The sequence below is a fragment of the Polistes dominula genome, unplaced genomic scaffold (genome assembly GCF_049000335.1).
Source record: "Polistes dominula isolate Pdom_NZ unplaced genomic scaffold, Pdom_raw_medaka contig_17, whole genome shotgun sequence".
Lineage (NCBI taxonomy): Eukaryota > Metazoa > Arthropoda > Insecta > Hymenoptera > Vespidae > Polistes > Polistes dominula.
In genome coordinates, this window is record NW_028301049.1 from 2,591,304 (window position 1) to 2,616,752 (window position 25,449).

The following is a 25,449-nucleotide window of genomic DNA, read 5'->3' on the forward strand; positions in this document are numbered from 1 at the left end:
TATTGTTGATAATTAATCTCACTGTTTAACGACACTTTTACACTGTGTTCTTATTTGTTTTCTATTTATTATATTACATAAGAATTAATTAAACAAAATACACAATTTATACTGTTTTAAGTTCGTAAGCACTTGAATTAGATTTACAAAACAAAAATTAGTCGACGTTGTTCACTGTGAGACGTTGCATTGAGTTCTGAACCCCCGGGCACCCCTGTTAGTGAATATATACCTATGGCTAACTCCTCCCAGGGGTTGGTTCTAACGAAGGGCCCGATAGAAAAAGGGCCCCGCCCCATTTTTTGAGAGGGTGCCCCTCTTTTAACTTTACCCTAACGAACTACGCCCGAACTATCATACCGAACAACGTTCCCCCCATGGGACGACAATGAGTAGGGTATTTTCTTCTTCTCTCTCTCTTTCTCCCCCCCTCTCTCTCAGTCTCTCTTCATTCTGTTACTTTCCCTTTCTCAAAAGCAGCACCAATTTGACGGGTGGTAGCTAATATTACTCGAAACTTTATACGACATAGGAGTGCATCGTTCTATTATTGTTAACCTCTGCCCATCTAATGCATTATTATTATTACTATTATTGTTATTATTATTACTTTAGTATTTAGTTGATCTTTTTATGGGTTTGAAATTATTCGAAAAATTCGATAATCCTTTCGTAGTTTTCAAAGAAAATTTCATATTCTACGTGGCTCATTTGTATTTTATTCTTCGTTTTCAAATATTCATCCATTTATACGTTCCCAATAATTTACCATCAATTTTACAGTTAAATTATTCCATTCGAATTTATTCAACCAATCTCGTATCTCGTAAAACGGAGTACGACGATCATCAAGGAATGTGGAAAGATTGTTTCTATATTTTTTGTTGTTGTTGTTGTTGTTGTGGTGAATGATAAATAAAAAGATTGAATAAATTTTCTTTGATTTGTTTATTTTGCTACAGCAATTTTCATTCTCGTCAACTGGGAGGACTGGAAGTTAAGTATCTAGGACACGAATGTTCAAGATATGCCCAATGAAAGGAGTACTCAAAGATTCTTTTTCAGTATTCCAATTATTATTTTTCCCTTCGTTAGTTTTAAATTAGGATCATTAGTAAAAACCACTATGATTTCATTTGTAAAAAAAACTCGAGAGGAAACAGGAAGATTCATTTATTATTATTATTAATATTAAATGAATTAAAAATGTGAAATATAATTTATATGAAGATTGAACAAATCACAAATCATTTTTTCTAATTGATCTGTTACATACTAAATGACACTTGCAACGATTGTATAATTTTGACATCAAAGTTTAATTCTTATTATTTTGTTTTTGAAAAAGAATTCAATTGAATGCAAAAAAATATCTTTATCTTAAATGGATCAAGAAAAGAATCGATATTCAAGAAAGATCCAAATCAACTCTGCCAAATCTTCAAGGAACTTCCGTACTCCTTTCGAAAGATTTCCATCTAACAGGAATATATATATATGGTTAGATAAGGTAAGATAAGGTAAGATAAGGTAAAGTAAGGTTAGGTAAGGTAAGGTAAAGTCATGAGAGCATGTACGTCATTTATGAGATTTCGTAGTTTGATTTAGCCGCAACGCCAGGACGGAAGGATCCGATAAGTCAATTTAACGTATACGGGATCAGTATAATAATACTCTTTCATTTCCCTTTTTAATACTAATCAAAATGTTCCCTTTTTCTTCATTATCTTTCCACTTTAATTCAATTAAAAAAAAAACAAAAAAACAAAAAAAAAACAAGAAAAAGTCATTCATCAATCGATTGTCCCATGAATTTTGTTTATTAAAATTGAAATGTATTTTCAACGAAGTATTAAATATAAATTTGATCACAAATTTTCTATGGGTTTAATTTATTAGTTTTAACAACTTATGAAGGTAATAATTCACACAGACACGTCTACACACGTATAACTTTATACAGAAATAAATATTATACTCGTTTGGGTTTCGTATCAAATGAAGTTTTCATCTAACTAAAAGTAACTCGATACACTTGTTTCAGGTAAACCAATTTAAGTGAGATCATGCATGGTATAACAATGCACGTGTGTGTATATGTATAGAACGAAAATGTAATTATGGATATCTTATGAGGGGACACGTGCGAATACCGAAACTGTCTTTGACAATTAGCAAGATAATTAACGCGTCAGATTAGTTGGTAACAAATTTGCGTGAAATACTACACGAACGCGTGAGTTCTAATACTAATTGTATATAAATATAGTTGATTATTTGTTTCATAATATTATCAATTAATTCATTTCTCTATTTTGATAATTTATCTACTCTATATTATTTTATATTAATAATAAACCGAAATATATTCTATTATCTCAGGTGTATTTGATTTCTACTATTAATTGCATATTTTTTAAGGAATATTTATATTTTAATTTATATTAAAATTTTTTTTTATAAATTTATATTCTTATTTTATAATAAAATATTACAAATTTTTTATAAATTATATATATATATATATATTTATAATATTTTAAATCTTACAAAAAAAAATTTCTATAAAAAATAAGATAAAATATTTATATCATAAAAATTTAAAATAAATATAATTAAATATTTATATATTAAAAAAAAAACCTAAAATATTTAAAAATTAAAAACTACTTTATGCAGAAGGAATTTTCCATTCGTACTGTAAAAAACCACCCACTACACATTAAAACTGTTGTGTTAATAACAAATTTCCTAATATCTTGCTTGTATTTGCTTGCAACCAATCAATCCAATAAATCAGTTTGATTTATTATCAAAAAAAAAAAAAAAATAGAAAAAAAGATGAACTAGTGCAATCTTTTCCTCTATTACTGTACGCGAATTTATGGGAAGTATAATAATAATAATAATAATAAAAAAAAAGGAGAATGAAATAAAAAGCGAGTAAAGAAAACACAACCGTGATTTGAAAGCCCTAATAACACGACTAATCCCATTACAATGTTACCAAAGCATACGGAAGGGCCGTACCAGTAGAGGAAGGCACCCTTCATCTTCCTTCGACTCATATTAAAAATCATGCTAGTGTTATCTTAGCAACGACTCGTGAATAATACAATCTCTCTCTTTTCTCCTTCCGTGCATATGTCCGGCATATTCAACCTAAAAGAGGGTTCATCATCGAACCCTTCGAAAGACGGATGAGACGGAACAAGGTGGGGGAAAGTTTCCGTAATAGGGGATGGAGGAGGGGGTTGTCGATATAGGACCACCCTGCTTTTTCTGACAAATACTAACTCACTATAATGTATCCTACTAAGCTTTACTCCTATCTCACGTCATTACTATAGAAGGATATTTTAATTTCAACCGGTACCCTTAGTTGTTTGTCTATTTTCTCATTGGTCAGATTTTTCCTAAGAGGCGTGGCTTTTTCATTACCATCGATATATACCTAACGATACTTCTACCATTTCCATTTTACTTATACCAATCATTATGTTAGTTATTTAACTAACTTATAAAGATTATTTGTATATTTTGTTAAATATAAATTCATTCGATTCTCCTAACTTCGTGTAATATCGTCGTTTATTCATTATTCATCTAATTCGCGAATAAAATAATCAAGGTAATAAATTAATTGTTCATCTTTATTTTTCATTTATTTCAATAATTTTCTTCTTTTTTTTTTGTAAACGTTAGTGTTTTTGTTAAATTATTTGATGTGTGTGTGTGTGTGTGTGTGTATGTGGTGTGTGTTGTTTATTTCTCTCGTATTAAATATGAAATTTATTTGTTAAAGGGTTGTTTCTTAAGTAAACGGAAATAAGAGAAACAATAAGGGAAACTGTTGGAATATATTCTCTGTTATATTTGCACATAACTTTTCGTTTGTGTGTGTGTGTGTGTGTACGAGAGTATGAGAAAACAGAGATGAAAAAGGGTTGAAATAAACGCGTATTGCAAAATGACACGAAAGTGTCAATGACTTTGAATAAGAAGGAAAGTAAAGAAGAAAGTTTGAAAAAGAAAGAGAATCAAGAAAAGAAATATGGAAAGGAAGGTGGACTTGCGGATTTGAAGAGACTTGTTTAAATATTTGTCGATAAATGGTAGTTCTATATTTATTTCACAATGCAAAAATAAAAAAAAAATGTTTCAACTACTAACTTTGTGCGAAGATATGACCCAGAGAAGAAAAAGTATAAGTGGAATGAAAAAAAAAGAAATAAAATAAAAGAAAACTTTTCAGCGTAGTTCTAAAGGTACACATACATATGTATTTATGTATATAACTCGCGCTCTCTCTCTCTCTCTCTCTCTCTCTCTGTCTCTCTTTTAAATATTTCACTTTGATTATTTATTTGAAAGAAACATTATGACGAAAAATCTTTTAAGAAAATTTTTGCAATGATATTCTTAACTATATGTCATTTATTTTGACGAATAATAAATTTAACTTTTTTCACGTTGGTGAAATAAAATAATAATTATATTATAAGATGTTAATAATTTTCAATAGTTAAATAAAATATTAAATGTTAAATAAAAAATATAAATATTAACTAAAATATTAAATTATACAACTATTAAATAAAATATTAAATTATATAAATACTAAATAAAATATGAAATTATACAAATATTAAATAAAATATTAAATAAAATATTAAATAAAATATTAAATAAAATATTAAATTATACAACTATTAAATAAAATATTAAATTATACAAATACTAAATAAAATATTAAATTATACAAATATTAAATAAAATATTAAATTATACAAATAATAAATTATTATTAACACATTTAAATATATTTATAAATAATTAATATTTTAATAAAGAAAATATTAATTATTTTCAAATGATTAATTTAAATAATTTTCTATTTTCCCATAAGATTTACAATTAATAATATTAACACAGATAGAAGATTTTCAACTATACACTGTATTCAAACTTTACCAATAATTTCTAATTAATATCTATAAATATATTTATTACAATAAAACTTCTCACAAATAAAACAATTTTTGGGATAATAACAATAATAACAAAATAATATATATAATTTTAATAATTGAAATTTAAAACAGAAAAAAAAATAAAAGTAATTAAATTCATTGCCTTGAACAAAACGTGTTCGATCGAAATAAAACGAAAAAGGATGAAAGGTAAAAGAATAAAACTAGATCGAAATAAAAAAAAAAAGAATAAAATAAAAGGATATAAAAAATATATATATATATAAAAAAAGGATGTATTGAATACAATAGTAGACATCTTTTATAATGTATCTCTCTTATTTTAGAAAGTATCGAAGGGTTCTATCAAGTACTTCAAAAGCAAAACCACTCTCTCAATACTTTAGGTTCAAGTAGTCCGTGGTAATACCAAGCATATATATATATATATATCGAACACTACATATATATATCATAGACGCGTAAAGTAAAAAAGGAAAACGCATCGTCCTTGATAAGTATACTACTCCTTCGACAGGGAATCGAATAAGATACCGAAGAGAGTACCTCAGGGGCTTGGTAAAAAGGATTCATGTGTACACTCTCACTTGATCGACGGTTCTTACGACAAACTTTTTACTTTTTCTTTTTTTTTTCTATTTTTTTCTTATTCCTACTATCTCTCTTTCTATCAAATCTCTATCCTCGCACAATTTTCTACTTTTTTTTCTTCTTTTTTTTTTTTTTTTTTATTTCTTTTCCTTTCTTCTCATTTTATCTTACAGTTCTCTATCCTCTTTTTTTTTTTTTTTTTTTTTAAATGTCGTTTAATCTAACTAGGCCGATTTTTTACTCCAGTTTGTCGTCGAAAGGTCGCATCTTCTCAAGGACTATTCCTTGTAGCCCTTTTCCTTTTTTTGTTTTTTTTTTTATTTATTTTACTAGAGCAAATAAAAAAAAAAAGTTACGGTTCATTTCACTGAACAACAGAAAAGGAAAAAGGGAAAATATATTTTTGGGTGTTTGTTGTTTGAATGCATTCTCTCACACGCACAAAAGGATTCCTCGCGACCCACGCTGCTAATAGTCAATTCATAAAAAGGGAAACTCTTAGGAAAAAAAAAAAAAAAAGAAAAAAATTTAAACTGGTGTATGTTGGTTACGGTGAAATAATAATCATGGGAATAGCAAATACGATTCGAAATCGAACCTTTTCGTGTTAGTTCGAGCAAATAATTTCGACGTTTTCTGAACAGAGATTATCGCGAAAATCCTTTATCCATGGTTATCCTTTTTAGTGCATGTATATATTACTATACCGATACACCATTTTATTATACATATACATATATATATATATATATATGATATTTCTATCTCAATCTCTCTACTATGTTCTTCTCTGTTTCTGTCTTTTTATTTAGATGGATATCATGTACAACGATCGATCACACAACTCTGTATTTCCTCACCCAGTATCCTTTCAAGTACACATGGTACCAATCCTTTCAATTTGAAACACGACGATCAAATCTTCGATTTTTCTTATTCCTTTTTACACACTCCTTCTTCTTTTTTTTTATTATTCCCCAACATCTATCTTTTTACAAGATCCCATCTCGTTTCATCCTTTAATTCCTTTTTCTCTTGAGGTAGATAAAAAAAAAAAAGAAAATAAGAAAAAAAAAAAGGAAGGCTTAACCTGATTTAAATTTATCGTTTTAATATTATTTATAAAGTAAACGTTCATTAAAACACGTTGATATGAATAATAATAATAATGAATTTGTAATGTTAGCTAAATTATATATATTTAAATAATATATTATAAAAAAAAATTAAATTATATAAGTCAAAGGACATACATATAATGTAATAAAATTTATTACGATGATAATTTATTTTTAATAAGCAATTTTTGTCCACATCCACCATACATTACAAAAAAATTTAATGAAATACATTTATTATATATAATATTATTAAATTAAATATATTAAATAATATACATATAAAGTAATAAAATTCATATTACAATATTAATTTATTTTTATTAAGCAATTTTTGTCTATTTACCATATATTAGAAGAAAATTGAATTAAATACATTTAACATATAATATTATTAAATAAAATACTTTAAATAATATGCATATAATGTAATAAATTTCATTACAATAATAATTTATTTTTAATAAGCAATTTTTGTCTATTCACCATATATTACAAAAAAAATTTAATTACATAGATTTATTATATTATTAAATTAAATATGTTAAATAATAAACATATAAAGTAATAACATTCATATTACAATATTAATTTATTTTTATTAAGCAATTTTTGTCTATTCACCATATATTACAAAAAAATTTAATTACATAGATTTATTATATTATTAAATTAAATATGTTAAATAATAAACATATAAAGTAATAACATTCATATTACAATATTAATTTATATTTAATAAGCAATTTTTATCTATCACCAATAAAATATTGCAAAAATGAAAAGGGTGATGCATCAAAGTGTTAAAAAAAAAATAATTATTATAACTATCATACTTATTCTAATTTCATATTATTGATTCAACTTAACGTTCTAACTATTTGAAATAATATTTAATAATAATTTAAACCCTGACTTTCAAGTTAGGGTTTTGCGTCAGAGTTATATCCAAATAAAAAGATACACTTATCTCAATATTATGAAATCAAAGCTAACAAACGTAGAAACAACTAAGGAAATAAAATCTGCCTAAGAAAAAAAAAACAATATTTATAACAAACATTTGGTTAATTCTAAACGAAACATTTCTGTAGGAAATTTCAGACGGTTAAAGCTCGGTTCGAATTAATTTCGCATCGATGATCTCCTATTGTTGTTAGAAGTATTGTTTCGCACAAGGTATTGTCAGGATCAACTTAGCGTAGATCATTCGATAATTTCATGTGCGAGTTACGCACACGTTGGCCCGTGGCAGTTTCAGCATACCAATTTTGGTTTTAGGTTCCTATGATCTCAACAATTTTCTCTATCTCTTTCATTCTAACTTATACTCACACTAGTAACACTACTCACAAACAAACAGAAAACCTTCATCATTCAGTTTTCCTTTTAGCGGTACGTTTCTCCTTTCATACATCACTCGTTTACTTTCATTCATACTTTTCTTGATTCTCAAGCTTAGTATTTCTGTTTTGACACGCGCTAAGGATACCGATATCTTTAGTAATGGTTTACAGTCATGGATACGAGAAGGAGGAGGAGGAGGATGAATAACTCACGGTTCGTTGATCACGATCAATTGAAACCGATCTTTTTTCTTCTAATCTTTTTCACTTTCTCTCTCCCTCTCTCTCTCTCTCTCTCTCTCCTTCTTTTCGTAGTCTCCTACGCGAGTATTGAACACTGCTGAAAGTATTATAAAAGCTATATGGCTACCGGTAAAAGGTAGAGGAGAAGAAAAAAAAAAGAAAATAAACGTAAGTACGAAGAGTCGGTCAATCGTGAATGAAAGATCGGTATAATCTTATTTACCATTTTACACAAATATAATAAGGTTGGATCATGGATTATTATTATTATTATTAAAATGAAAACCCTAAGTCGAATTTTTTCTCTTTCCTTTTTTTTTTTTCTTCAATTCCGCGTGGGAGTTCCTGCGAGATATATTTTACAAAAAAACATTATCATCATTGTCATGAATCATAATGATCCTTTTTATGGATCATTAATTTGCTTTCTGTTTTTTTTTTTTTTTTTTTTTTTTTTTATTAGATTGGTGCATTCTCTTTCACCTTTTCTGCTGGTTTTAGTTTCTTTTTTTTTTTTTCTTTTTTTTTTCTAGAATATTTTTCGTTGTAGAATCGAAGAAATGCAGGGGAATAAATATTTGATTCTTTTCTTTCGAGCGATAAACGTCAAGAAAATTAAATGAAAGATAGGAAGAGACATGAGTGGCGGAATGGACGATGATAATAGACAAAATAAAATGATCGTTGTTAAATAAAAGTAACATTTTTATTTTTGTTTTGCAAATTCACCGAGAAAGCCGATTATTTCTATTCGTAAGTTTTTATCATTGTTTCGTGTATTTATTTTTATTTTATTTGGCTAATTAAAAAAAAAAACATAATTAAAGAAAAAAAGAAAAAATTAACGAAAGGAATTTAATACAAAATTTGAAATAATAAAAAATATATAAGAATTAATTACATATATTTGCATAATTATAATAATAAATTAGGGTCAGAAAATTTTTAGTGTATCATTATATAATTAATTTATATATATATAGTTTTTATAATTGTATAATTATACTATATTATAAAATTTATATATTATATATATATATATATATATATATAGAATTATAAAAATTATATAAAATTATATTAAATATATATGTATATAGTTTTTATAATTGTATATATATAATTATATTATATTATAAAATTATATATATATATATATATATATATATATATATATATATAGAATTATAAAAATTATATAAAATTATATTAAATATATATGTATATAGTTTTTATAATTGTATATATATAATTATATTATATTATAAAATTTATATATATATATATATATAGAATTATAAAAATTATATAAAATTATATTAAATATATACGTATATAGTTTTTATAACTATATAATTATTTTTATATTAAATATTATATAATTAATTATATATTATATTATATATTATATATTATATATTTTATATATTATATTTTTTACTTATTTTATTTTACTTGTATACTTATATTATAAAATAAATAATAAAATAAATGATCTCTTCAACATTGTGACCCTATTTCATTGTCATAATATCCAATACAAATATATGTTATACATACAATAAAAAAGAAATTTATATATGTATATACATTTAGGAAAAAAATGTATAGTCATCGAAAAAGTAATCGATTAATCCTTAAATGATCCAATTTAACTGTCAAGATACCTACGTATCTATTTAATCCTCTCTAAAACTAGCCTAAACTTAGTCCAATTCATTCATGCATAAATTCGTGCGAATAAAAAAAAAAAAAAAAAAAAGAAAATGAATCCACAATGACGAAGCAATGGTTCTATTCTTTGGGTTAGAAATTTCAGTAGGCTTCCGGTATACGTTTGAAATTCATCATGGTCCATGGGAAAAGGGTGCTAAAAAGTATACCTTTATTATCCATCGTTATTCTTCGTTATTATTCGTTTCCTATCGATTTATGCTTTGTCAATGATATTGGAATGATGATCTTAACAAGTCATTCAAGTCTTGTAAATTTATTATTCAAATTTAATAATAATGTTTTTAATAAAATTCTTATTTCTATTGTACAATTAAATTTAAATAATATTCATAAAATAATTTTGATTTAAATAAATAATTTATAAATAAAATAAAATAAATTATTAGGGTAAAGATATTAATAAAATTTTAGAACTATCAATCATATTGAATAACCAAATGTGGTCAAATTAACACCCAACAAAACTATAATAAAAATAAAAACATGGTTTTGATTTTAATAATAAATAAAATAAAATAAAATAAAATAAAATAAAATAAAATAAATTATTAAGATAAAGCTGTTAATAAAATTTTAGAATATCAATCCTTTTGAACAACCAAATGTGGTGCAATTAAAGTCCAACAAAATGATAATAAAAATAAATAAAATATAAAAATCCTATCAAATGAAAATTAGTTTTAAAAATGTAGTATAAAATTCCGAACTTTGTACGTAAATTATTACAAAAAAGAAAGAAAAAAATAATAATAATAATCAAACGAAAGAAATAAAATACAAAAGAATTGTACGATTGAAATTCTGTTAAAACCATTCGAGGGTTTGAGAATAAAATTTGAGAATAAAATTTGAAAATAAAATTTGAGAATGAAGAGTTGCATTAGAAGTTAAAGTAATGACATTAGAGTACTGGATGCATCTTAACCAATAGATTTATATGACCATTGTCAAAAGCTTTTTAGCAACGACAACCAGAAGGAACGGATCTCCGACGGACAATGAAAGAAAATTATAAGGCAAGTTGTTAACATCCAGACTTCCCTTCAAACTTCCTGGACTCCCATAGACCACGTGCCAACGAACAATTCAATACACGCGTGCCACGATAATAACCAACCAAAGTGAGAAACACTTTTCTCTCGATTAAGAATACGTCGTCTGGTTTATCATTGTGTTTGATGAAAATCACATTATTTGAAACGTGAACAAAATTTCTAGTTAATTTTCTTTTCATACGAAATTTTATTATAAATCTATCCACGTGGACATATTTTTCTAGACTTGTGATGTGTGTAAACATTTGTGTTAATGAAAGTTAACAAACAAATAAATTCGAGTGTTTTATCCGAAAAAGATTTGTAATAACAATTAAATCTGGATGGTTCGTTCAATCAAAGATACTTAAATTGTTATGTCGTTTATATTTTGTATTTTGTTTTTGATTGCATAAAAATACGAAAGAAAAAGAAATAGAAAGAATTTATCATTTCTTCGAGAGATAATATTTTAAAAAATGATTGTTCATTTGAGCGTCCAGGTGTGGTTTTGGAGTGTCGTGTAAAGGATACTCTCTGAGTCTATAAAAGCTAAAATCTCGTAAACAGGAGGAAAAATGTGTAGCCGCGTGCAACCAAGAGGAATAAAATCAAGCTTTTTGTGGCAATTTTACGGTAATTTTCCGACTGACTGAAATCCAGGTGTCAGTTTGTATGACACTCGAGAAAGAAAAGGATACATGTATGTTTTTTTGTTCTCTTTCTATCCTTCTTTCTTGTTCGTGTTCTCCCCGTCGGCAAAATGTACAAGTATTAGTTAGGTAATAACCCAACAACAACGCCCAAAATTCAACGAGAATTTCTCTCACTTTCTCTCTCACTTCCTCTCTCTCTTTCTCTCTCTCTCTCTCTCCCTCTCGCGTGATTCTTAACAAAAAACAGGTACAACTAATACGACGGGCGACGAATGGTACGACTTTGAATCATTCTCTTTTGAATAGTCAATAGTTTGTAATCGTATTGATCGAATAATAGATAGAAAAAAAAAGAAAAAAAAATTAGAAGAATAACTTTGTGTCATACGATCGATCGATCGATCTTCAACTCATACATTTATTTCAATGACCGTAAATTTTCTTAAACGTTCAAATTTTCCGTATAACCATAATCGATTTATCGATGATGATATTCAATTCAAATGCACACCAACTATCTCTAATCTTTTTATTTATTATATATTATATATTTTAAATTATTATTATTATTATTATTATGATTATTATTATTATTATTATTAAATAATAAAACTTATTTAAAAAGAAAAGTATTTTTTTTAATATTTAATAATTTCATAATAAGAATTGGATAAAAATGGATGGAAATAATTACGTCAGAATTTTGACGAATTATAGTTCAATTATTTTTTTACGATTGAAAATAATTCGATAAATTAGTTCTATTTATAAACCAGTGCCATAATTTTCCCTTAGTTTCCCGTGGAATATTGAAAGGTGTATTATTACCTTCGCGATTCGGTTCAATACAAAGTTCAAATAACACTTGATTGGATTATTTGTTACAATACCGATATAGAAACCGTAAACTAACTTGGATAGAATTATTGACGGAGTTCACAAACAATTCGAACATTGTATTTCTTTCTTTTTTTTTTCTTTTTCTATTTTTTTTTTTTTTTTTTTTAACCCATCTCTCATAACTATTTGAAAAGTTAAAACCGATATTCTAAATGTTTCCAAAGCCTGAGGGCAAGTAATATATACGAAAATAAAGCGGTTTTCTCTTGACCAATGAGAAGAGAAGCAGATTTTAAATCGTTTTATCAATTTGCACAAGCTTCAAAGAACGACCTATGATAAAAAAAAAAAAAGAATTTTATTTCGTCTCAATCGTTTTCCAAATGGAAAAAACAAAATACAAAAATACGACTCTAATATGTCCATCATATGAAAATAAATCGACGAATTAAATAAAATAAAAACAATTGGACGATTAATTTATTAAAATGATATTTCTTAATCGATATAATATTTAATATCTAATAATAATTATTGTTATATTAATTGGTCAATGTTATTAAGAGTTTATTATTAAAGCTTAAACGCTAGGAAGGTGTTAAAAGATTTTCTTATCTATGACGCAACAAGGTGGCAAACCACTTATAACACGCGTATACACCGATCGTCAATATAATATCTCTTTTGCGTGGAAAGGTTAGATTATAAAAGGTCCGTCAATCCGTTTTTATTTATGGCAACCCTGACGTTTAAAACGTTTTCCCTTTTTTTCTTCCTTTTATAATAATATATGAGAATATGACGTCTTATTGTTGGATAAACTTTCAGACGATCTTATTAACTTTCTTCTATGTTCAATTATGAGAAGAAATATTTTCTTATAAATTTATCTATTAAAAAAAAAAAAAAAAAAAAAAAAAACAGATAAACGGATATACTGTTGAGAAAAATCAATTATCTTCATCCTTGTTATGTAATTCATGGGAACGAGAAACTTGGGAATTAGGATTAATCGATTTCAAAGTAGTTTAACTGATAATCGATTTATGGACAAGAAAAATGAATGAAAAAAAAAATGTAGATAAAAGTCCGATTATCGTAATTTTCATTGACAATACATAGAACTATTTTATGATTCTTAAAAACGATTCAACTTAGTCTAGGTTAGAAAGTGTCGGGCTTATTTTAGGTTAGAAAGTGTCGGATGGCTTTTAACGCGTCTCGAATCGTTTCGCACGTAACGTTGACAATATTCAAGCCCCTTTTATTAAACGCAAACTCGAATGACAGTAGAACATGGACCGACCATTCTACGGTGAAGAGCATCGTCGATATTGTGCTAGAGTGGAGTCGAGTATCACGCGAACCTCGTCTTTAGTCATGGTGTGTTAGTTACGCGATGCTTACTTCGCGATAAATTGTCATGCCTCGAAACCCCATAGGACGTGTTCACCTTTAGACCTCCCCCCGTCTCACCGTGCTGTCCCTATATTCTCTCTTATATTTTTCCCCATCATCTTTCACTTTATCCACGTCCACCAACGGGGAATAAAATGTCCGTTATTTGTTTGTTGTTTATCGTATCTGTATACACCGACCCTATATCTACCTTTTATATAATACATACTTAATTATATTTGCAATCAGTCGGGGAAAAAAAAACAAGAAACCACTTTCTTCATAATTTTTATGCAAGGGTAAAAAAACGTGATACTTGTTTATCAGTAACTAATGTTATAACAGTTAACTAACGAATTGAATAACATTTTACAATTCTTTGTCTGCAGATTTTATTAATTATTATGAGACACCAATTAAAAATGCATTAATCGATCCAAATAAAAAACATTTCCACGAGTTTTATAATATTTGTTTCTTCCTTTTTTTCTTTTTTTTCTTTCTTTTTTTTAAACTAGATTTCTTTCCTTTTTACGCATTCATTTGTTTTCGAGTTAAATGGCTGACTGTGAGATAAGAGATAATGCAGTTATTCGATCCATGAGAATAAACACATTATCGCGTTACACCCTCGATTATCTTGTTATACTTGAATACAAGTAGCTCAGGGACGACGAAACGGGATGCTGTGTATTTTTCCTATAATTTATTTTCTATCCTTTATTTTTATAACTTATTACAATTAAAATGATTATCAAGATATTGAAATATTAATGGAATAAAGCGTATAATAATGTTTATTGTCAAATTAAAATTTAACCCTCTTTGCACACTCGAGTGATATCGAATTATCGCTTGACAGATTTAAGTGACAACTCGAACGGCGCTGATACGGCGCCCGGCCGTATGATTTGAAGTCTTTTGTTACTTTATCAGCTTATTTAGGATGTGTGATAAGATATTTCTTTTAAAATATACTTAAAGATACACACATACAGTCACACACACACATACATGCTCATATATGCGCTTATATGGTTAGGAAAATGTATTATTACGATTATTAGTCTTTTACCGAAGGTTTTAGCTAACGGACGATCATCGTCATAAGGTATGTTGATATACCTTGTTTACTCAGGCCTCGTAGTTTTTCTTTCGATTGTATATGAACCGGGCTATAATCCTTGGATATATGAGTCTCATTTGTAAGCTAGTAGTAATCTCTTTCTTTGCTAATATATCTACGAACATAATTCAGAATTATATAATAAAGATATTTGCGACCATAGGATACTTTCATTTCGTACCTTTATTCCACGATTATACTTTTCATACTTCCGATCTAATATAAACTATATTTGTACATGCCTTACAAACGTTTCAAAACATCCGAAATTATACCGGGTGAAGCATTTAAAACAAACCATCTTAACAATTGAATTGCTGTTAACTATAAATAAACATATTTATGTTTCATGTCAAATGAAAAATTTTCAAATTCAAGTAAATTTGTTGATTGGTTTCTTTTTTTTCTATCATTAATACCAATCGAATATTATTCAGATGGCCTATTTGAAATAACTCACCCGGTATACTCATTGCTTAAACTTATTCGTTTTTGCTTTCATTTCCTATATAAATGTATCTATAGATATACATACATATATATATGTAGATAGTCGCTATTTACTATCAGTAATGGAATACTCGATCAGAATATGAAATATCTGTCACCAAGTATACGAAACTTTGATGTATTTTATCTATCACGTCTCAAATTTGTACGTCTTCTTATTTTAACTTAAGTTGGAAATTTTATCACAGTCTTTGAATATCTTTTTCAATTTATATATTTTGTTTTTTTTTGTCGACGAATATTAATAATCAAACAAATAATTTTTTTTTTTTTTTGTATATTTAAAGAATGGAAGTATAGACGAATGTAAAAAATAATTTTTCTACGATTAGAAAACATGATTTCAAATTTAATCGTGACAAATTTCATCGAGTATTTCGATGAGTAAAAAAAAAAAAAACAAAAGGGAAAAAACAAATCAGATTTGAAATTCTTATTTCATTTTTAGCTTATATATATATATATATATGTTAGGTTCTTGGGTGGTGTACTTTTGAAATCAATTATCACCCCATTTGCTGAGAAATTATTAACAATTTCTCTGTGCCTGCGTGCCTGTCGGATTAAACAGACAAGAGGATTTTCCAAAAAAGAGCAAAAATCTGTGTCCGTCATAGGTATCGTTATAAGCGGCTTAGAAACGCGTGCCTGTGTCTGTCAGCTGGCGTATCGATCTATCGAAAACCCATCTCACTGCATCGTATAAAGATTAATCCCATAAGTAGAGAAATTATCGAATAGGGGTTGGTTTTCTGAAAAGCGGTAAGGAAGGCGTAATGCGGTAAGCGGGTAGAAAATATAACCAGTGATACCTCCCTCCACCCCCTCCCCTCCCCTCCCCCTTTTTCTTTTTTTTCTACTTTTCCCTAAAAATACGAAACTTACGTTTACACGTCTAGGTGTGTGTATATTTATACGTGTATTTTACTATATATATATATATATATATTTTTTTTTTAGTAAATGTATTCAAATTTAGAGGATGACAAAAATATTCGTGATATTGATTTTGTTTCTTTTTTTTTTTTATTTTTATTTTTTTTATTTATTGAATCCTGTATATTAGTTCCTATATATTTTTCTTACGTTTCAAACTTTACTGTATTTATTGAAATACATTGGAAGCTGTATATTTTTCTTACGTATTTTATTTTCTAAGTATTCCTATCGCTTTTCAACTTTTGCTACGTTTATTTACGTATATCAACATTTAGAAATTGAGTAAAGTTATGATGCAGAAATAAAAACTACAGAAGTTAAAAAATCAATAAAAGATTATAAAAATATTTAATATACATAATTTATTTCTAATACTCGTAGCATAATTTAATTTGTTTTTATATTATAAATTTCAATTAAATTCATCGAATTGTTTAAACAGGTACACACTTTTAATTAGATTTGTTTTAAGACGATAATAATGTGGAAATAAATTAAAACACTTTAGGATCAATCTTTAAAAGTCTTTCGGTATTCAGATTATCCAATCTCTGAAATTCTACGTGTACGTTTTCTCGATTTATAGAATCTTGAAATTTAGAAATAGTTTTTTTCATGGTTTCATTCGATACTTTCAAAAATTCAAACGCTGCAATAAGAAACCAATATATCGAATTTTTTATTCCTATCCGATATTTCGTCTTCGTAAAAGAAATATGAAAAAAGAAAATGTATACTTACCTTCCTTTTTTTTAAATTCTTCCCTCTCTATAGCTTCGATTAAACGATCGATATATTTCAATAACCTGATTCGACATTTCAATAAATTGTTATTTTCAATTAATTGTTTGGTAGACGATTTTTCATTATCTTTAATATAATCATCCAAACTTTGCACATTCGAGTATAATTCCCTAACAAAGTAGAAACGTTTATTCAAATTATACTTGTGCATAAAAGGTTTGTAATTAAATCATGAAAAATTCTAAATAAATTTATTATTTGCAATATCGTACCAATATTCATTAATTACAAAACAATTGATTGAAAATTTCGATTATATCTGAAGTAGGTTTAATAAACTCATTTAGCAGGAATTGTAATCTTAATGGAATCCTAAAGAAAATATTCTAAAATGGTAATTATAATTTTATATAAAAAATACAGTTTATTAATTTCAATATTACATCAGGATCAGAGTGTAGTAAAATATATAGTTTTTACTGTATAAGGCTTGCACTTCTAATAACTTATCAGTGTTACTTTTTTATCTTACATACAATACAAATAACATATATAAAAAAAAAAAAATTAATTTCATTAAATACATTGTAAATGGAATGTAGAGTACTATCAATCACGACGACTTGTAACCCTTTTTCCATACTGTATCCTTGAGATAAGCAGCCGTTGCAGGACTATTTAGCATAACTTCAACGATTTCCTTAAATCCTAATTGACTCGCTAGCATATATTTACATTCAATATCCACCAATTCTGATATTAATGTTTTCATATTATTTTTCATCGAATTGGTAAGATTTTTTTCAGATCTATATCTATAAAATTAGATGAATTAAAAAATATGTTAATAGCAACAAATAGAAAACAATAATGCATTTATCATAGAACTTACCTACGTGCACAGTCTTCAGTTACATTGGAAGAAAGTTTGATTACCGTAATGAAATCTTTCAGGTACTTTATCTCTCCGTTAAGTATATAATGATTATAAATAATATTTGCCCAATCTGGATGATGATTATAAGCTCTGGCAACTATCAAAGCTTGTTGAAAATTTAACGTCTCGCTTAGGATTTTATCTATTTGATCAGTTTTTAAATTAAGAATGCATATAGTAGGTTGATTTGATGTAGCATTGAGTAATGCAATTTGCAAAGCAATTAGTTGCGCTTGTTGATAACATTTATTTGCTAGATGTAATTTATTGTCCTATAATAGAAACATTTACTTTAGAAAAGTGTCATACGATTTAAAATAATAGAAAAATATTTGTAATATATTACTTGTAAATAATATTGTGCAGCATGTGTAAAGTTCATAACTATTATTTGTAAATTTTGTTGAAGACTTTCGGTTTTAATTAATTTTAATTCAACACGAGAAGAACTCGCTTGTTTTCCTTGTTCTTTCATCAAATCGGACATAAGTTCTTTAGTTGTTTCCTTCGCTTCATTTTCCCACATTAAAGCTATTTCGTAATAAAGACGAAAATGTAACGCTACTAAAGTAAAGAGTTCTTTATTTTCAGGACAGTTACGTTTTAAAAATTCTAGTAATGCTGTTTTTAAACCTGGCACCTGTTAAAATCAAAATAATATAAAAAACAGTAAAAAAAAAAATTAGGAAATGTATACAAAGTATATTAGAATACCTTATCCAAACCTTTACCAAGTAAGAACTCGAATTGATCATTTTCTTTTAATATTTGAAAAATATAATTCATTTCCGTAAAACGACCAACACCGGTCACAAGACGAACCTGCAAAAAGATATGTAAAAATAATACTTATTAGATTTTATAATTTTTTTTGTTTTAAAGTAATGTTCAAGCACACAAATAAAATGAAAATATTTACCAATAACATCCAATTTTTACGAATTTGTAAAGTGTTAGCAATGTTTTGACATTTTCTTAATATAGATGCTATTCCTTCCATGTTACAACAGGCGGTGAAACAATCATGAGATCTTATCAACAATTCTACTATTGTTTTTAATGTTGAAACTGACAAATCAATGAAAAGTACATTAATTTAGGAAAAAAATAAATTATTGATAAGAAAATATACAACGTTACGATATGAATTACCATTTCTCTTTTCTCCTTGAGAATATCCCATTAACTTGTGCGCTGTTTCTAGAAGATTTAATCCCAAGATGGAAATATCACTGCACAATTCCATTATTAAATGAAAGCTTGCATCTAAAGGACATCCCCACATTATTATCGAGTCGTCTTGTTTATCTAAAAGAATTCATTTATCGTTATCGATGTAATGTAAAAAAATAGATCGAAGATCAAATATTTTCTTCATTTAACCTACCTTCGATCGCTTTGGTAATACTGTGTACTATATTTTTCGTTAAAAACGATGCTATCTCATTACTTTTTATTTTATATGCTATTATAATATCATTAGCGGTTTCAAATTTATTATCAATATTGCTATCCGTTACCTCTTGTAAAAGTTCAACTGGTTCGTCTAATTTGATTAAAGATTGATACGATTTTCCTAATCTTATTGCAAGTTTATAACATAAAAATATTCTAGAACCTGTATCGACACCATTACGAAGTGTTTTTATTAACTTTTCTAGAGTTGACATACATTCGATTTGATTTTGTCGAATTGGTGTACTTTTTACATCGATTGTTTTACCAGATTCCGTTCCAATCGTATTTACTGAAATAAGAAATAAAATATGCATTTACATTAGTTTATTTCAATTAGTGTACGTATATAAATTAAATCATATTAGAAAAAAAAAAATAGCATAATTACTTGACGAAGACGACGATGAAAACCTTTGAAGACCACGATTTTTGAGAATACTGTATTTTTGTGGTACACTTTTGTCACCTTCGATCAAAAAATCTTTTTGTTGCAATGTTAATTCTGTATACAATAATTCTCCCTCTGCTAAACTTAAACAGAGAAGTAACACTTGCAAATCCTGTAAAAATTACTCTTATGATTATTTTATAATTATAATTAATAATTAATAATACTTACTCTGTGTTTATAATTAAATATCGTACTAATTCTCAAAGCGACGTCAAGTTTTCCAGCATCGATTAATTTATTAATTAAATATTCAGCAGCACTCTCTTCATTAGCATCAGCTAAAGTACACGTAACTTGTAATTTATTTAATCCTGAGAGTAATTCAGTTTTTAATTTTTTTAAAATTTCGTCCTCATATTCTAATAATACATTATTAGGACCAATTAAAATACAAGATTTCCACATAGCCATTTCTAAGGTGTCAATCGTTTGCCGTTCTATTTGACTATCTTTTAATGTTTCAAAAGCAAACTTTAATATTTCGTATCTGTATTAAAATTAAATATTAATACAATATATTAAATTGTTTATATAAATAATTGTAATCGTAAAATACCTTTCTTTATGGGACAGAACTTTTTCAGCATGTTCGACTAAAAATTCTGCTGCTTTTTCAGATGGCACGTTGTATTTTTTAAAATCGTCCGTACATCGTTTCCAAAATGATTTTTTTAGTTTACTTTTGGTACTCGAGTCATGTTCAAATTCATTGCGATACTAGAAAGAATTGTTTTTTAATTCTAATTTTTATAAAAAAAATTAGAATTAAAATTGAAATTAATTTGTTAAACCTGATATACCTGAGCGATTATAATTTCTGACGTATCTAATGCAGCTATTTTGCATATTTGTAATGCATTAATGTAATCTTTACGTTCTACTAAACAATTAATACATCTTTTTATTTCTTCATTGTAATTATACACATTATCTGTAACAGTAAAAGCTGCAAAATTCAACATAATTTCAGTTTTTAACAAAACCTTCGTAATGTTTAAAAGGCTTTGAAAATCAGGTGTGTCGACTGGAAAAAACAAAACAAAACAAAACAAAACAGAAATTATTTTCAATCAGCAAATCTTATTTTATGTAGTATCAATAAAAATAATTATTATTTTATTACCTGGCAATCCGCAATGAAAATTGCACTTTACCAAAGCACTTAAAAAATGTATCTGTAATTGCGTACTTCGAAAATTATGAGCAAGTGCTACTACGATACATTTTATAACTAATATTGCAATCCAATAAAAATTTTTCAAATACGTGTTATCTACAGACTCCCAATTAACAATTTTCTAAAAATATCAAATATTATTAATCATTCAATCGTACTTTTAATATTAATAAAAATATAAAATATATGCGTACACTGCATATAAGCATCGATGATCGTGTTTGAAAGTCTTTCAAGTATTGTTGGCATTCTTTAAATTCGCCATAATTTGTACATCGTACAAGGAATTCGAAAAATGAATTTAATATGTTGTCCTAAAATATTTAATAATATTTTAATTATAATATTAAAAAAAAAATAATTATTATTATTAATAAAAAATGCGAGCTTACAGGCATGAAAATTTGGAATCCTCTGTTTAATGTACAAACATATCCAGATGATACTAATCTTGGTATCAATTCTAATACTTTGTTAGCTGGCCACATTACTTGATCTAAGCATTCTGCATAATCAAATAGAATACTTTTATTTGCCGTAGATATTACCATCCAGGAATAACAATAGGAAGTAGTTAACGATGGCTAAAATAAATTTCTTTAGCAAATTTATTTAATAAAGTAAAATATTCGAATGTTGTTTACTATACCTCATAGCAAGTTGCCAAAATAATTAATATAGGTCTTAAAGTTATACGAGATACATGTAATAATGCACTGGGTGGATCATGACTGTGATGACACTTTAAAATTGTCATCCACAAGTCATCGTCAGAAGAAAATATATTTTCAGGTAGAGACATTTTTTCTGAAGCCGACGAGTACGTGTCACTGCTGCTGCTTTCCGTTAACGAAGATGATGCACTGGAAGATGTTGATTCCTACACAAAAATATTGATTATATGTTATATTACAATATTATTTAATGATATATATTAAGTATTTTGAAATATTATTCAATTTGTTTACATTTTGTCTTAATCCAATCTTGCAATATAAAAATTGTCTTACATCCCTGGATTTCAATTTGATTTCATATTTGGGATGTGACAAAAGATTTGTAGATTCTGTATTAAAACAAGTTAACAAATGTTCACGTATATTAACATTTCGAAATTCTTTTGCAAGCATTAAAATCTGTAAAATTAAGAGGACAATTATTTATAGTAAATTCTTTGTTGATCACAAGGATAGGTTTAGTTTAAAGGTATTTGAAGTACATACTTGTGACGTAGGATAAGTAAAAATGTGTCCAACTAAAACAAACTCAAACCATAAATCTTTCTGAGCTAAGTACTTTAAAAGAGTATCTGGTAAAGATGAATCGTGAGTTCGTGCAAATTGTATTATAAATTCCCAGATTCTTAGTGCATCGAAGAAGAGAGTATCTTCGTTGATTGTATTGTCATTTAGATAGGATTGAAAACTTTTTTCTAAGTATACCATTATGGTTTCTAAGTTAACTTGATTTTTGAACATTATAGATTCTAATAAGGGACCTGCAACATTATAAAAATACTTTAGATTATAAAATTATTTATATAATTTTATTAAATAAAAGAAAAGTAGTATTACCAATAGATATATTAAGATGTTTCTGAACGTAATCAGCTGCAGTGATATGTAATCTTAAAATTTCTGAATTGATTCCTATCATTTCGAGGAAGGAAATACAACTACAGACTAGTTCAGAATTATGTAAATTTTTTAAAGCTAAACAATGAGCATAAAAAGCAGCTTTACACTTCCTGAAACAATTAAAACTCACTGTTAGATTAAATACAAATTTTGAAATATAATATTGAAATATTAAAGGACAAAAATAACTCACATTCTAGAAGAAATATTTTTAAAAGGTTTTCCTTGTGTATTTTGAAGTGTATAGAAAGCCATGTTAGGTCTTCCTTCTTTCAAATAATAAGCATATGTTAACGTTTCCTTGTATCCATATCTTTTAACTAAACTTTCATTTGAAAAATTTGGCATTGGTTCATTATTGTATCTCCATTTAAAAAATTGTTTAGCAGTAAATCTTTGATAACCATCTAACAGTTCATACACAGTTATATCATTTTTCTTTGATTCATTTAGAATAATGCGGTGTATTATTGGTATATTATTTAGCGTATTGCAAAGGATTTCATATGGCACGATATTAGCACCTATTTGTAATCCATGTTCATTATTAAACATATTTTTGAAATTGTCATTAAGTTCAACATTTTCATTTACAGAACATAATGCATTATCTATCTTGCAATATTGTAAAAATACTAATGCAAAAGTTATTAAATAATTGTCTTTTAAAAGGTCAGTAAAATTATCAGATATATAATGAATATTTTGAAATATTGCATCGGTCACTGTATCTAAAATATTACATTGCGGATCACGCATTTTAGTTAGAGTATTAAATAAATTCTTTCCTTTTGACATTATCTCTACGGAATGATTCTGTTGTGCGAGATAATAATTTATATTAATATTTTCCAAAAATTCATTTTTATTAATATTGCAACTTTCATAAGATAATATTTCTTCAAAATCTTTTAATGTCAATTGACTACTGAATATCCTTGCTAATGTTAACTTGAAATTATCTTGTTCAGTTTTAGTAAATATTCCATATTTGCACAAATGATTTTTTGTTAGTTCTTTTATAAGCTTATTAGCATCCGACAGATCAATTTGTTCGATCATTTCAGGAGTGATAGTCAAATTATCGACCAATTTTTGAAAATTTTCATTGATCTCATACGCTTCTGTAATTATTGCATTATTACTGTATCTTTTATCGATCCAATATTTAATAATATCAATTTTATTATATAACAACAAGCAATTCCAGACGACACTATTAATCGTATTTCTTATTAACTTTGGTTCGAATAATTGAATATACAATTCTGTACACAATGCTTGTTTAATATTGTCAGGTAAATTTATTATATCTTCTATGCATATCGTATTACTAAATACATTTTCAAGCCTATGAAAAATAAATATAATATTTCAATGAGCATAAATGTAATATGTTTCATTCAATAATTTGAAATACTTACATATTATTTTTTTCATACTGTAAAATACTTTGTATAATATCCCATGCTTCTTTCTGCGTCTCATTGAAACCATTAACATTAATCATATAATCACATAAATATTCTCTTAAAAGGGTTCCGCAGTTTTAATACAAACTTCAAATATATGTTGTGTAGGATCCTTTCCCTAAAAAATCATTGATGAACATTAAATTGTTTATCATTATGCGTTTGTTATCGGTGTTGCATATTTAAAAAGTATGTACAATAATTTAATACATACTATATTTTTTAAAATGTGAGAAGCTCGATGCACTTGACATTTGTTTATTAATTCTCTAATCCAGAGTTCTACTTCTTCGTTAAAATAAACTTTAGCTTTGTCGATGGTACAATTTTTCCTATACGCCAAATATTTGTAAGCTAAATTAATATAAGTCCCTTTAGCAGAAGCTTCTCTTACAACTTCTCGGTCACCCAGTATACGCCAACCAGACCATATAGCAGCAGATTCACCAGTCAAACATTGAACTGGTATTCCACCAACAGTTTGCTTTTCAGACATTATAGATTTGTTATATTTTTTACAAAGAACTTTAAATGTGATATTGTGACAAAATTTAAATCACCTGTAACAATGAAAATATAATCAATTAAATTAAGTTTTATAAATATATAATTTAACTTTAACAAAAATCTAGTTAAATAAAATAAATACTTACATGTTTAGAGGATGATAATAACCAAATTTGATGAGAATTGGTGGTGTCAAGGCACAACATGAAAGAAATGACAGCAAATGACCCATATGTTGGTGTAGAATAACAAATGAGATTAGGATAATAATCTCGACTTTGATTGTTTGTGTGTGGTTGTTTTATTAAACTAATATTTCACATACCTAAATAATGCGTAATAATGTTTCATAGTACAAACAGAGAACACGTATCTAACATAGAGAGAAATGCATACACTGTAATGGTGCGTTTTGTCATTATGAATGAGAAAAAAATTAACAGCTGATCTTTATATACAAAACTTTGACACATTCTTTACGTTTACTTGTTTTTCATTCATGATATATATCATATGATCATTTCATTCTTAGAA

At 26.6% G+C, this 25,449-nt stretch overlaps 1 protein-coding gene across 1 annotated transcript; it reads right to left on the minus strand.

Annotated features, from left to right (window-relative positions):
- Nucleotides 1-17,674: 17,674 nt before the first annotated feature.
- Nucleotides 17,675-25,410, minus strand: SPG11 (spatacsin). Its single transcript, XM_015324012.2, is given in 23 exon segments — nt 17,675-18,091; nt 18,169-18,485; nt 18,560-18,853; nt 18,928-19,035; nt 19,133-19,281; nt 19,366-19,521; nt 19,601-19,960; nt 20,060-20,231; nt 20,291-20,609; nt 20,679-20,839; nt 20,923-21,146; nt 21,246-21,420; nt 21,494-21,613; nt 21,692-21,883; nt 21,949-22,179; nt 22,268-22,435; nt 22,523-22,797; nt 22,874-23,046; nt 23,130-24,287; nt 24,361-24,472; nt 24,475-24,526; nt 24,623-24,968; nt 25,062-25,410. Coding segments are annotated over 22 exon segments (5,400 nt in total). The 5' UTR covers nt 24,905-24,968; nt 25,062-25,410; the 3' UTR covers nt 17,675-17,889.
- Between the last annotated feature and the right edge of the window lie 39 nt (nt 25,411-25,449).